Raw genomic sequence first — 14,366 nt, forward strand, 5'->3', positions numbered from 1 at the left:
TAACCCATGACAGTTGGATACAAATCAAATTTGCAGCACATGGGAGGGAGTCCTAGAGGACCCCAATGGAGCCGCCCCCCCCCAATCCGCCATCTTGTTTCAAGTGACTTCAAGATGTAAAACGTAAAGTGTGCCATCAAGTCAGTTTCGATTCCTGGCGCCCACAGAGCCCTGTGGTTTGCTTTGGTAGAATACAGGAAGGGTTTACCATTGCCTCCTCCCATGCAGTATGAGCTGATACCTTTCAGCATCTTCCTACATCGCTGCTGCCCAATATAGGTGTTTCCCATAGTCTGGGAAACACGCCAGCGGGGATTCAAACCAGCAACCTTCTACTTGTTAGTCAAGCATTTCCCCGCTGTGCCACTTAAGGTGACACACTTAAAGAAGTAGAATTGGTTTATTACAGTATGGCTTATCTTTAGCAAAATTAAGTTATTTCTTTTTTGTAAGACCAAATATAAACACTTTGGCCTGGATCCTGACTTGTACAAATGGAACAGAACTCCCACAAGGGATTTCACTATCCCTTTTTCATTTTGAATTCATCTGAATTTTTTTCCTTTCAAATTTAGAGTGACAAAAAAACTTGAAGAAAGACGGGAAGAGAAAAAGAAAGAAGAAGAACAGGTAAAGTGTAACTGAATGCCTATATTTTCTTTTGAACCAGAATCTTATTTAAAGCATGTTCAACATTAGTTTATCATTTACAGCACAACTTTGTTATAGAAGCAGAGCAGTGCCTGTACTGTATAGCTTAGGTGAACTGTAAAAACTGCATAAGCTCTGGACATTCTATCAGTCCAAACCATCTGTCTAAAACGTGACATGAAGTAACTAGGTGGTAAGCACCACAACCTGTCAAATTTTGGTACAGATCTGTTGAGAAATTGCCCGGATACAGCCAATTGAAAATTGACCCCCGCCCTCCACAAGAAGGTGTCTTCACATGTAAGCATGAATTGGCCAGTGGTGATGCCTTTTTGCTCCTCTTGTCCTTCTAAATGTATCCAAAACTTCAGGTCCATGGAGAAGTACATGCTTCTATTATCTTGAGAAGACATCATTGGGTGGAAATCCACTTTATAACAGGGTAATCAAGTCTTGGTACATATTGGCATTTGACAAAACACTTGTCAAATGGCCTGATTAACTCTTCTCAGCTGGAAAAAGTCGCTACCATCTGTCTTTCCCTGTTGTGTATAGATACCAATAAATGTGATTAAGAATGTCACAACTTTATTAAAACACAAACTTAACCTTTTTAAAAATTTTTTTTACTAATATAGAAAAGTAAGATAAAGATTACACTTCTGAGCCACCAACTTGTCCAATAACACATAATATGATATATCACACATGTTTGTACCCATGTATGTACATTCATACTTATCATATTTAATTGTTTACATACAGAACAGATGCAAAAATAAACTAGATCTTGCCCATCAATAACTTTCTGACACAAACCCAGTTGATATGAAGAAGAAAATTACTTAATAAATAAATAAATGAGGAAATAATAATGGAACAACTCCCACCGGACCTGTCAGTCAACTAATACCTAGATAATAATCTTGTCTTGGGCAAATGGTAATTTGATTATAAGTAGGAGAGAGAGAAGAAAGAGATCAAATTATTTAAAAATAAAGACCAATATTACTAAAATAAAAATGTTACAGTTATTTTGAATATTATTTCCAAAATTGTAAGCGGAGAAATGATAACATTCTTTGTCTCCTCAGTCTGGTTCTCTCCTCTTGAGTCTGGAACATCGTAGTAACCTTCTGAAAAGTCTGTGGGAGTCATTAAAGAGTTTAAAAGAAAAGCACAGGAAAAAGCAAAAAATGTCTAAAATACATAAGAAGAAGAGGAAAAAAAGAATCTTACAGGCTCAGATATTTGAAGTAAAAAGCGGATAGAAAAGGCAGGCTATCTTTAAGATGGCATGGTGACTTTGCCACGTCCTACTCAGTCCGGGGCTTGAAGTGGACAGATCCGTCCTCCAAGACAGTCCAGGTGTTTCCCAGGCATTATCAATCCTGGAATCTTCCCCTACAAGGAGAAGTCAAGATCCACATGCCCTCTGGTCTTCAATCATGCCGATTGAAGAATTATGGACCAAATAGGCGAAGGAGGCTTCAGCAGACCAGCTGCTGAGAACCTCCCATCAAGACACCATTTGCCGAGGAGAACATAAACTTAACCTAATGTCAGTGTGGAGAACATACCTGTACATGTTGACACTGATAGCGATCTCCAGTGCACCTGAGATAGCCTTCTGAACCCAGTTCATATATTTTGAATTGCTAATCTGTTTTCCTGCTGAAGAGAGGAATATATAAATTAGGCTTTCAGTGTGTGTGTGTGTGAAGAAGAAAATGCGTTGATTCTTTAGTGAACAACATTTCAGGGCTGTTCTAAAAATTGCTGTGCTAATGCTAGTAGACTGTTTTTATCCCCACCCCCAGACCCTATGTCATCTTTCATATTTAATTTACTCTGAGCACCCATTTGCAAAATTATAAAAATTGAATAGAATACATTGCAGGATTATTGTAACACTGTTCTTATTATATGTTTCCAGAATCAGGTATTGAGTAGTATACCTCTGAACATGGAGGTTTAATTTTAGCTAACTTGACTAATAGCCCTTGGTGTTCCATAAATCAAAAGTTTTTATGATTTATTTTTTTAAAAAAATATGCTATATCCAGTGTGTGTTGTAGTGCCCAGGAAAGTGTCTTCCTTTTATTTAGAAAGAAATTAAGAAAGAAGTTGAAAGAAGAAAATCTGGGAAAGAGATGCTGGAGTACAAAAGGAAACAGGAGGAAGAACTGACAAAACGATTATTGGAGGAAAGGAACAGAGAAAAAGCTGAAGACAAAGCTGCTAGGGAGCGCATCAGACAACAGATTGCATTGGTAAATAATCAATTATCAATTAAGTGGGTGAGCTGGAATGTCATAAATCCTTGAAAATGCCACAAATGTATTAAAAAACCAACACACTGACCCAAATCCACTTTTTTGGAAATTTGGGTGAAATTGTGGCTATTCTTGTTTTTTTCAGCATCACTAGTTTAGTGGAGTTGTTTTGTGGCTGAAGTCTATATGTATTATTCTTGTGAATGTTTCAGCATTCACAGAATGTGATGTTTATCAGTTTTCAAAAATCAGGTTTGCCAAATACACATTATATAAGGACAGCAATTTCTGTATAGCTAAGGGGCATATTGGCACACATTTTGCATCTACTTCAAGGAGCAGCAAAAATGGTCTTGTGATGGAAAACTGTCATGGAGTCATATCACTGAAATCTGGTGGTTTAACTTGTGGGTCTGATTTTTCCATTCACTTTCGATGCAATAAACTTATCAGAAAATTTTACGTGAACATAGAACAGCCCTGCTGGATCAGGCCCAAGGCCCATCTAGTCCAGCATCCTGTTTCACACAGTGGCCCACCAGATGCCACTGGAAGCCTACAGGCAGGAGTTGGGCATGCCCTCTCTCCTGCTGTTACTCCCCTGCAAGTGGTATTCAGAGGCATCTTGCCTCTGAGGCTGGAGGTGGCCTATAGCCCTCCAACTAGTAGCCGTTAATAGACCTCTCCTCCCTGAAGTTAACCAAACTCCTCTTAAAGCCATACAAGTTGTTGGCTGGCACCACATCTTGTGGCAGAGAATTCCACAAGTTGATTATGCGTTGTGTGAAAAAGTACTTCCGTTTGTTGGTCCTAAATTTCCTGGCAGTCAAGTTCATGGGATTGACCCCTGGTTCTAGTAATATTTGAGATATTTGGTGAACATATCAGAACTAATGATCTTCCTCACTGCCTGGGGATCATTAATAAACAGTGTACCATATGAAACTGAATTTGGCCATTGCTTCTGCACTAAATATATCTTAACAGTTCCTTTTGCATGAAGTTGGTGGTGACCTCGGTCACTGAACACTTGGTATAACACTGACTTATACCAAGTCAGACCATTGGTCCATCTAGCTCAGTGCTGTCTACACTGACTAGCAGTGGCTCTCCAAGGTATCAGGCAGAAGTCTCTCCAGCCCCACCTCGAGATGCCAGGGTTGAACCTGGGACCTTCAGCTCTGGTCCCTCTCCCGAAAAACATAGGAAGTTGCTTTATACTGAGTCAGACCATTGGTCCATTTAGCTCGGTATTGTCTACATTGACTGACAGCAGGTCTCCAAGGTTCCAGACAGAAGTTTTGCCCAGCCCTACTTGGAGGTGCCAGGAATTGAACCTGGGCCCTTCTGCATGCAAAGCAGATGCTCTGCCACTGAGCTAATCAATTAGATTGCTGTTACGTTTCCCTCAACAGACACACAAGCACAGCAGTAGTAAGGGGCTCATGTATTTTTATTCTCGAAGGATCGTGCTGAAAGAGCAGCTCGTTTTGCAAGGTCAAAGGAAGAAGCCGAAGCTGCAAAGGCTGCTGCACTCCAAGCTAAACAGGCAGAAATGGAAGCCAGGAAGGAAGCATCCCAGAGGGAGAGAAGGTAAATTGTTTTTCACTCCCGTCTTTGTTGTTTTCCTTTCTCCCACCACCTTGTGCAAAGCCTCCCTAGTATATGCTAGGGTCACATACTCTTCAGTTTCTACAACCCGTTTCCCTACCTCATTATTCCTTTGTCAAGCCATATGATCTGCTTTTTTCCTTTATCCTCTGCCTTTTTCTTAGACTATGAACCCCCTTGGCAGAGAACATGTTGCTTCTGTATTGTGTACATTGCCTAGCACCGTGCTGGTGCTAAACAACTGTCAAATAACAGTCTAGCTCTGATTTAAAATGAGTGCATAGGGCACAAGCCCTTTCGATGCATTGTACCTTGGTATTTGAGCAAAGTGCTTGAACACATTTAATGACAGATACTGTTCATTAGACAAAGACAAAGCAAACGTATCTCACCCTTAATTTGAAATATTTTCCCAAGTTCTGTAGCAAGAATTCAGTTCCGCCTTCCGGATGGATCTTCCTTTACGAATAGTTTCCCTTCAAATGCCCCCTTAGAAGAAGCTCGACAGTTTGCTGTACAGGTAGGAGTATCTATGCCTTAAAGTTAGAGGAGGATGGGCAGTTACAATAAAGTGTTGTCTTAAATATATTAAACTTTGTTAAATATAGTACTGGTAGCCACCCAAATAGAGGGGTTTTGTATTATCCATTTAGGTGCTGATCCTTGGTCTCACCTACTTGGGTTGGTGAGATGTTTTAAAGTTGCCAGATATTAACTGTAAACTGTTCATGTGCATGCCAGTCTCTTCTGCTAAGAATATTAGTTAGACCAAGTAATAGAAGTTGTAAAGTTGTAAGACAGTTTGTCGTCAAGTTGCCAGTCTGTCCAGTAGCCTGGCCTCAAATGAGGGTGCTTTATGATCTCCCGGATTAATGCAAAGTGGCACTTCCCAGATTTGATTTTTGGGTCATGTGTGATCAGAACACAAAGAATCATGGCAGATAGGTGGTGTGCAGAGGACACTATGTAAATTACAAGCCTTTTTCCTTTGAAACAACTTACTTCATAATGCAAGTCTGCATTTGCTTTTAAAAGATATCGTTGAAAACATCAACTCGGTAACCATTAGAGTGCAACATGTTTACGGCTCTGTAAACATTGAAGAGTGCAAAATATTTAACTGGTTTGCTGCATTGTTACAGACAGTTGGCAACACATATGGCAATTTCTCATTGGCTACAATGTTTCCCAGGAGGGAATTTACCAAAGATGACTATGGAAGGAAATTATTGGACCTAGAACTAGCCCCAAGTGCTTCAGTAGTATTGTTGCCGGTAAGTATCTCTTATTTTCCTATTCCATTTAAAACAAACCTATACATACACAGAGAGAGAGCTGTGTTGAGGTATTCAAATTGTGTCACAGATTGCTTCAAAATGCTTCAGTATGATCTGTGAATATTTGTGTATTTATATCCTCCTACATGTACCGAGTTCTGTCTTGATTGATTGTATGTCCCATTTCTAGCTCTGTTAAATTCCTTCTACCCTGCTTTGTATTCTCATGAATAGGCAGGGAGGCCAGCTACAGCTGTCATACAGTCCTCCAATGGAGATCTCTGGAAATTCCTCGGCACAATCCTTTATCCGCTGATAGCTGTCTGGAGATTAATTAGCAACTTCTTGTTTACCAGCCCTCCTCCTTCCCAGCCTACAGCAAAACCTCAACAGGAGCACTCAAATCCTTCCTCTAACACTACAGAGCCAAACAGGTATGCCTGCATTGACTAACTAGTATGTTCCCTGAATTATCCTCCTTGTAGTTGCAACCCAGGGTTGCTTCACAGGTGTCCATTTCTGTTGTCCTTGGAGCTGTTATGGTCTTTGGAGAGAAATTACTTCCTTCTCTGTAAGGGAGGTTGAATAGGCATAGAATTGGCATTGTGTAAAGCGTTCGGCCAACAGTTATTTTGGTTACCACCAACCCTCTCTTCTCAAAGTGCTCTATCATGTGCAGTGCTTTGGGAGAAAAGTCTTGTCTTGTTTATGCTGGGATATGGAGAATGTAAGAAACTCCTGTTTCAACCTTCTCCAGAATACAGCACAAAAGAGAGCTCTGGAGAAGGCATCTGTTTAAAGCTGGGTATTTTGCTTAGCAGAGGGATGGGGTCATATTAAGTTTAAAATGTTAACATGCCAGGCTAAAACCACAGTTAAAGTAACAAGTTTTAAAACTGACATTAAAAGTTATCAGTAAAAAGCTAAACACTAAAAAACCTACCAGATAAAAACAGGATAAGATATTTAAGGATAAGATATTTTAAAAAACAGGATAAAGATATTTAACAGGATAAGATATCTTTAAAAAGATAGTCTCCAGTTGCTTCTTTAAAAACACCGAGGGAGGAAGTAAGGCAAAGCTCTTCCAGGAGGGCGTTCCAAAGTCAAGGGGCCTCAGCCAAAAGGGCCCAGTGTCTTGTCCCCAACAGCCAGATCTCTGTTAGTAGCAGGGCCTGAGATGCCGAGCGGAAGGCCCTAGCAGGTTCATATGGGTGAATGTGGTCTGACAGGTACCCCAGTCCTTAGCTGTGTAGGGCTTTAAAGGTTAACACCAGTACCTTGAACCTAGCCCAGAAGCAGATCGTAACCAGTGAAGCTGCCGCAGGGTGGGTGTCATGGTGCAACTTGTGCCTAGGAGCATCCTAGAAGCAATATTCTGGACCAGCTGAAGCTTCCAAACCATCTTCAAGGGCAGCCCCACATGCAGCGCATTGCAGTAGTCCGGTCTGGATGTCACCAAAGCATGAGTGACTGAGGTCAGGTCTGACTTCTCCAAGTAGGGTTGCAGCTGGCATATCAACCATAGCTGGTAAAATTGCCTTCAGTGTTTTCTCATGCTATTTTGTTACCTTCCCAGGTGTCATTAGATTAGTGGTTACAAGTGTTTTCTTGGTTCTTCCCCATCTTGTAATTTCCATTGTATAGTGTAGGGCTAACAGGAAGAATCCAGACCAGGGTGAATTTTTTTCTAATCCAACTTTACTACCGGAAGCTAGCCTGTGTTGACATGCGTTACAAAGTGTTTCTTTCTAAAGCTGCTATCTGAATTGATATTTTTATGCCTGTTGTCATCACAGATGATTTTAAATGCTCTTGGGTATATACCAAAATGGGCTGATTATTTGTGTGAATGTGCTCACATCTCTGCCAAGTGATGAGATGACTATCAGGCCAGAAATGGTAAGCTGTGATTAGCCGCGATGTATAAGTGCACTCAGCCACTCCAGGGTTTTTCACTACCTTTGTTATCCAGCTGAATCAAGTTGCAGTGTATTAGAAAGGAATATAAACTACATTGAAAACAGTATATGAGATAAACAAAATCAAACTCTATACAACTCATTAATTCAGGAGAGTGAGATGAAATCACATAAAGGTCTTATGGAATTAATAGCTTTTGATGTTGAGGATAGATAAAATATGCATATTGCCACTGTGGGAAGTTGTTATTAAACTGTTTTTTCTCCTTTAGACAACAAGCAGTCAGAAAACGGGTACTGGAAAAGCGGGGTGAAGAATTCAAAAAAGAAGGCAAAATCTATAGACTGAGAACTCAGGATGATGGAGAAGATGATAACAATACTTGGAATGGAAACTCAACACAACAAATGTAGTTTTTACAAGTAAATTGTGCATAATAATCATTGGGGTGTTTTTTTCTTATTTGATTCAATTAAACCTTCTGCTGCACAAATGGGCTTGTATGGTATGCTGCCTGAACTAATTCCTGTCTTTGCACATGGAAGAAGGCATTTTTGTAGCTGGATACTGCAATGTCACTACTGCCAAAAGCTCAAAGAATGTAAAGAATCCCTATCTTCCATCAGCTTTTAGAATCTCATACTTACTAGCCCTATTGTCATCTGAAGGCACTTGTCTATATAAATCTTGGAACAAATTGGAGGTCCAGATTATAAAAAGTGATTGAGTTTGACTAGCAGAAGCATAATACCTAGCAAATTGGATAACCTTTTTTTCTTTAGTGCTTCTGCAACAAGCCAATTCTGGTAGTTTTTAATCTCCGAGCATTCAATAAAGTTTTTCCAAAAAAGAAAGTCTGTAAGATGTTTGTTTAGAAAAGTTCTCTAGTTATTACTGACTGTACATTATCAAATTTGTGTGCTGATTCTAATATATAGTTTATAAGCCTCACTACAAACGAGGAAGATTACCCGAGTTCAAATCCCCATTCACCCATGATACTTGCTGGGTGACTCTGTAGAATGAGGGATAGCAAACAGCAAAATGTTAAGACACACAATTATTTATTATTATTATTATTATTATTTATTTTTACATTTTATATCCCGCTCTTCCTCCAAGGAGCCCAGAGCGGTGTACTACATACTTAGGTTTCTCCTCACAACAACCCTGTAAAGTAGGTTAGGCTGAGAGAGAAGTGACTGGCCCAGAGTCACCCAGCAAGTATCATGGCTGAATGGGGATTTGAACTCGGGTCTCCCCGGTCCTAGTCCAGCACTCTAACCACTATACCACGCTGGCTCGTTCTGATCCACAGCTCAGCTTTGACTGAGTGTTTGTAGTGTTTTTCTTCAATTCTGTACACATAAACAAAAAGATGGGCCATGCTTCTACTTCCCAAATTTTATTTACATAAGGAATTCATAGTAACTGGGATATTTTACATCAAAATGGAAAAGGCATGCAAGTATTAACTGCAATGAATTTCTAGTGAAATATATGTATAAGCATGTGTTCCACCATATACCATATTTACCTGAATAAAAAAAGATTCTGAATTTGACTGCCCTCTCAAAGATAGAGGTTAAATACAGGTTATCCCTATATTTACCTGAAAGGAAGAGGACTGGATTTAAGATGACCCCTCTGATTTCTAATATCAGACACTGGGGGGAAACCTAGTCTTACCATAAATAACATATGGTACTTATTGCATAACTCAATTATTCCTATTAGTCATAAGTCTAAATCTGTATTAGGAAACTGTTTGCCATCAGGTACTGATATATCCAGCCCTAAAGTTTCAGAACATCTAAAAAGAGATCTGCAGCCTGCTGTCTGGTTCAGAAGGCTGCTTGTGGTTCACATTTTCTGTGTTCTTTGAATGCCACACAGTATTTGTTTCAAACTAGTACTTGGGGTGAACAGGTCTGAAGTTCAGTATTGGCATAACACAAGGTTCCATGACTGCCTAATTCCTGATCATATTGTTCCTCACAACTCATCTCATGGGCAAAAGGAGCTCAGAGCTGATTTGCTAATTGGGAAAAAGTTCTGATGGTTATGTACCCCAACCCATGCACAAATAATTGTTAATATTCTGGTCACTTGTTTTTGGCACCTGTGACCATCCAGTGAGTCAGCAGTTCAATGACTTCAGAGGGCAAGTCAAGACATACTGCAATTCACATTTTTACTTTAGTTTAAAAATTGGTTGTGGGCCTTTTTGGCCACCTTCCTGTATACACATGAGAAAATAGCAAGGCCCAGTACAGCCACCAGTAATAGTGCAAACATCACATAAAGGGCTACTTCTGCATGAGATGAAGTCAAGTTCAGTCCCAAGAATTCCACTTTCTCCGTGGTGGCATCGTGTGTAGGCCAAATGGCGCTGCTAGTTGGTGCAGGAGTACCACCAGTGCCTGGGAAGATAAGTGGACATAGAATGAATAATACTCAGATATTCTGTAGTCATTAGTGCAAAGGCTGCTTATAAAATGGTCTCCAAAGGAAATCTCTTTGCCCATTGGCCTACTAAGCAGTAAGGTCCATGAGCCTCTTCAACAGAAAAAGCTTTCTCAGCATTTCAGTTCACTAACAGTACTAGCGAGCTCCAGCTGGTCCAGCACAGCGTTCAGCATGTTGTGTTGGATCCCAAGGCCTGCTTGCACAGGGTGGAGGAGGGAGTCTATTTTTCTGCCAGTTGCCTCTCTAGCTGTGAAGTGGTGGAAGGCTGTGGCAGGAAGGAAGGCAGGAAAGCCTTGTTCTGCAAGGAGAGTTCCACTCATGGTTCTTTAACTCAATGAAACCAGTTGGCTCCAGTTGCATTTAATTCTACGCATCTGGCCATATCCGCTTCTGTTATGGTGGGGGAAGAGCACAGATTCTAGTAACTCCACTAAAGACAGTCACCAGAAGTGAGTGTGGGAGGCAGAGAAGCTTTTGATGGTCTGCCACAGTGTCAAGAGGCCTGAGTTCCACTGTGAACAATAGCCTCAGTGCACAGGGACAGTATTTCAAACAAGCCCAAGTGAGATTAATAGGAGCAGTAGAAGGGTATATCTGTGCTCTTCATTTCAGGTCAAAGCAGTTAAAAGTTCTTTGTGAACCTCACTTTCTGTCTAAGTTTAAATATTTAAGAATAGTGGCTAACATACCACACAGCTTTCCACATGTGCTTAGTGCCCTGCAGTTACAGCTGCGCCTTCTTAACGACAGTTGCAAAAGCACACACACAAATGCTTAGATTGCATGAGAATTATGGTGTCATACGGCTGTTAGAAATAATGGCCCTGCAATCACACAATTTCCTCGTGCAATTTCAGCATTTGCATAAGTTACCGTTTTTGCAACAGCCATTAGGAAGCCGCCACAGCGGCTGCAGTGCACTAAACGCAAGTGAGAAGCTGTGCTGCATTTTAGCCATTGCAGCCAATGCCAAGAGACTTAAAGAGACCCCCTCTGCTCATACTTGTTTTATCATACATGCTTATCAAGCACTGAAAAGGCACTGTCATCTCCACGCTCAGGTGGAGTTCATTTCTATTGTTCTTAAGAAGAACCATCATTAAGCCCAGGGGCTACATCTGAACAAGGAGGGACAGATTCCCTGGGCCCCCAAGAAGCGGGGCTGGGCTGACTGGCTGAGCAGCCACTTGCTCTTTGCTATTCCCCTTGTGACGGGGAAGATGAAGGGAGGGTAGAAGCCCATCTTTACTTTTTGTCCCAGGGCTCACTCCAACTTTGCTACACCCTTGATCAAGCCTGTTGCTTAATTGCCCTGTTCAGCTTGAAACATTTCAGAGTAAGAAACTCAACAGAGCATATTCTATTCAGAATATGAAGTGTGTCTTGGCCTATAGAGTCTTAGCTTTTCATGTTCACAGTATTCAAGTGCTTCAGTAATAATTAGGTAACTGACCTAGCCTCCTTGCCATACATATGCCCTGAATCCAGTTCAATATGTATAATTACTGAAGAGACTCTTTGCTGCTATTCCAGCCTTTCAAAATCCATCAGCCGTTCTTGACCATTTCTCTGAACAATTCTGGACTAATTTGTTGAAGAACAGCCTCACTTATAACTTCATTCAAAGGCTGATGCAGTTAAAATTCTGAATGAGCACAGTCTCTAATAAGACCACCTTACTTTAATGACTGAGACAGGTCATTAATATGATGAGAAACCTCTGGTTCTATGACCCTCTCATACAAAGTTTCAAGCAAACATTTAGGTGCTTATTACCACCCTGGCTCATAATTAATGAATATAACCCTTCAGTTGGTTATCTACTTACTTTCAGGTTGTGGATCTAGACACAAATGGGGTCCAGATGCTGGATCTGGAAAGCCATTACACCGGATGATAGATGTGTAGTATTTTGAAGACTCCTTTGGAATCCTGGACAGATTTGGGTCTGTGTAGTTGGTAAAATACAATCCAAATCTTTCAGCAAATCCCACTGCCCATTCAAAATTGTCCATCAAGCTCCATACTGTGTAGCCTCGCAGATCAATGCCATCAAGTACAACTCCTGTTCAGGTATTAAAAAATGGAAAAGATCCACAGTGTAGAAACTTGAGTTTGCTGCACAACTCAGGGGTTACTATTGACAGTTTTGAGTGGAGAACAGTGGAGGAGGGCGTGGTTAACATTTCCTGCACCCAGTGCTCTGTACATGACAATTCCAATGTTCAAACTGCATGTTTACCTGGGTGTTGGACCCTGGGTAAAAAAGCTATTTGGAAAAGCGGTCTCAAGGGAAGAAGTGGCAGATGCCAAAAGGGTGAATGTTCCTTTGCCCCAACTTTCATTTTAAAAATAGCTGCTTATTTTTTTTTAAGGGAGTGTTGGAGATCGTTACATGCATTTCTGCATAATGCACAGTTAACAGTTCACTAACAACTGTGTTGCATGGAAAGGTAAGTGATGGATTGTTCCCACATTTTAGTGGTTATTTGAAAGCATGTAGCTTTGGATGGGGAAATGGTACCTTTTAAAGCTTCATTGATGTAATTCTTTAAGTAATGAATTCGCCAGATATCATGGAAGCCCCCATCTACACGTTCTGAAATTCCATTCTCAGTGACGTAAATAGGTGGATTATTGTATTCTTCCTTAATCCACTTCAGTAGTCTCCTGAAGCCAAAAGGGGTTACCTTCAACCAAAAGGAGCCAGAGCCCAACCAGCTGCGGTCTGTTATTGAAGCAACCCCCCTGCGGAAGAAAATATAACATGATTGCGGTTTCTAACTATCATTAAATTTTTATACCACTTTTCATTAAAACAATCTGAAGGCAGATTGCACAATTAGACTATAAAAATACAAATCGAATTAAAAGTTTTAAAAGCATACACAATATGTTTCCATAACATGGGATACAATTCACATGTCACACTGGCAATCCAGCTATTTATACTAGATGTAAGCAAAGCTATTGATACTAGATGTAAACTTTTTGAAGGTGTAGGGTAATGGAGTGCATTAAAGGCATTGAGTCAAATCATTAAAAATTGGTTCAGTTCTGACTCAGGCTGGGAAGCCAGCACTGGCTAAGCTTCTGAAAAACGGAGCCACTCGGACCCATTTGTGAGCAAATCCACGCTCCCTGCATCCGACGTCTGAAGCAGGGGGCATGGCTGGGAGGCAAAGCACAGCTCCTGAGTGCAACCGCCAGGGTTCTTTGAACCCATTTGTGCAATGATGGCTCCACCCCTGTTCAAGTTCAACAACATTTTGTATTTCAGTTTCAATTTCGGTTCAGTCACTGGATCACATCCCACGCAGCGTCCCATGGCTATTTTACACACCATGGGTACTGCTGCATCTTTCTAATGAAAACATCATCATCATCATCATTAGTAGTAGCAGTAGTAGTAGTAGAACACCACATTTTGTCCAAATGCCAACATTCCATAAGGGAGTTGCACAACCACATTTCCATTATTTCCAATGGCTGTGTGATAGCACAATGCTCTGGTGCAATATCAATGTGTGTACTATACGCACTATAGCACAACTTGCATTTGGAAGACACAACATCCGCGGTGCACTGAACACCCATGGAACACTGCACAGTTATGTGACTACCAATTTTTAAAATTGGTTTGGTCACAAATTTGGACACTCTGAGCCCGTTTTGAACCTGTTTAGGATACATTTCATGTAGAATAATATCAAACTCGTCTTTCTGGAGTGTAAATCTACAAAGTGAATTCAGTAATTACTGTTAACTGGAGTAAAAATATTTATGTTTTAAGCTGCTCATTACTGAATTTTTAAATGAGTTTTTAAATGCAACTAAAATTGATCACACAATAAATCTGTAAAAAAATAATTGAAATTAATGGTGGCTAACATGCAGAGCAGCTTTCCAAGGATGCAGCATGAGGCTGCGTCCTCACAGCCAGAGTCTTCCTGTGTAGCAGAGTGTGCACACAGCATTACAGGAGCGGGACCTTTGCTCATCTGCCCTGCCTCTGTAAGTTTTCTTTGCCTTCCAGAAATATGTCCCTGATGGTCATGCAGCCCTGATCCTTAAAAAGGATCATATTAGTATTTTTAATTATTAGTATTTTTAATTATTATTGTATATTAGTATTTTTAATTATTATTCTTTGGCACCA

General features: G+C 40.5%; 2 protein-coding genes across 6 annotated transcripts in view; one reads left to right on the forward strand and one right to left on the reverse strand.

Moving 5' to 3' along the window:
* Window positions 1–8,592, forward strand: part of UBXN4 (UBX domain protein 4) — a 31,367-nt gene extending 22,775 nt beyond the window's left edge. The window contains exons 7-13 of the mRNA XM_053258032.1: window positions 576–630; window positions 2,760–2,924; window positions 4,393–4,520; window positions 4,956–5,058; window positions 5,681–5,812; window positions 6,050–6,249; window positions 8,010–8,592. Of these exons, the coding sequence (XP_053114007.1) occupies window positions 576–630; window positions 2,760–2,924; window positions 4,393–4,520; window positions 4,956–5,058; window positions 5,681–5,812; window positions 6,050–6,249; window positions 8,010–8,151 (925 nt within the window). The 3' untranslated portion in view covers window positions 8,152–8,592. The remainder of the gene's footprint in view (window positions 1–575; window positions 631–2,759; window positions 2,925–4,392; window positions 4,521–4,955; window positions 5,059–5,680; window positions 5,813–6,049; window positions 6,250–8,009) is intronic.
* A 535-nt stretch (window positions 8,593–9,127) lies between these two features.
* LCT (lactase) overlaps window positions 9,128–14,366 on the reverse strand; it is a 34,226-nt gene continuing 28,987 nt past the window's right edge. For 4 of the 5 annotated variants that reach the window (XM_053258023.1, XM_053257967.1, XM_053257993.1 and 1 more), the window contains 3 exons: window positions 12,732–12,955; window positions 12,036–12,272; window positions 9,128–10,161 (listed from right to left, as the gene is read on the reverse strand). In XM_053258023.1, the coding sequence (XP_053113998.1) occupies window positions 9,938–10,161; window positions 12,036–12,272; window positions 12,732–12,955 (685 nt within the window). In that variant the 3' untranslated portion in view covers window positions 9,128–9,937. The remainder of the gene's footprint in view (window positions 10,162–12,035; window positions 12,273–12,731; window positions 12,956–14,366) is intronic. The other variant, XM_053257974.1, reaches the window with a different exon arrangement.

This window comes from Hemicordylus capensis, chromosome 1 (assembly GCF_027244095.1).
Source record: "Hemicordylus capensis ecotype Gifberg chromosome 1, rHemCap1.1.pri, whole genome shotgun sequence".
In the NCBI taxonomy this organism is placed as follows: Eukaryota; Metazoa; Chordata; class Lepidosauria; order Squamata; family Cordylidae; genus Hemicordylus; species Hemicordylus capensis.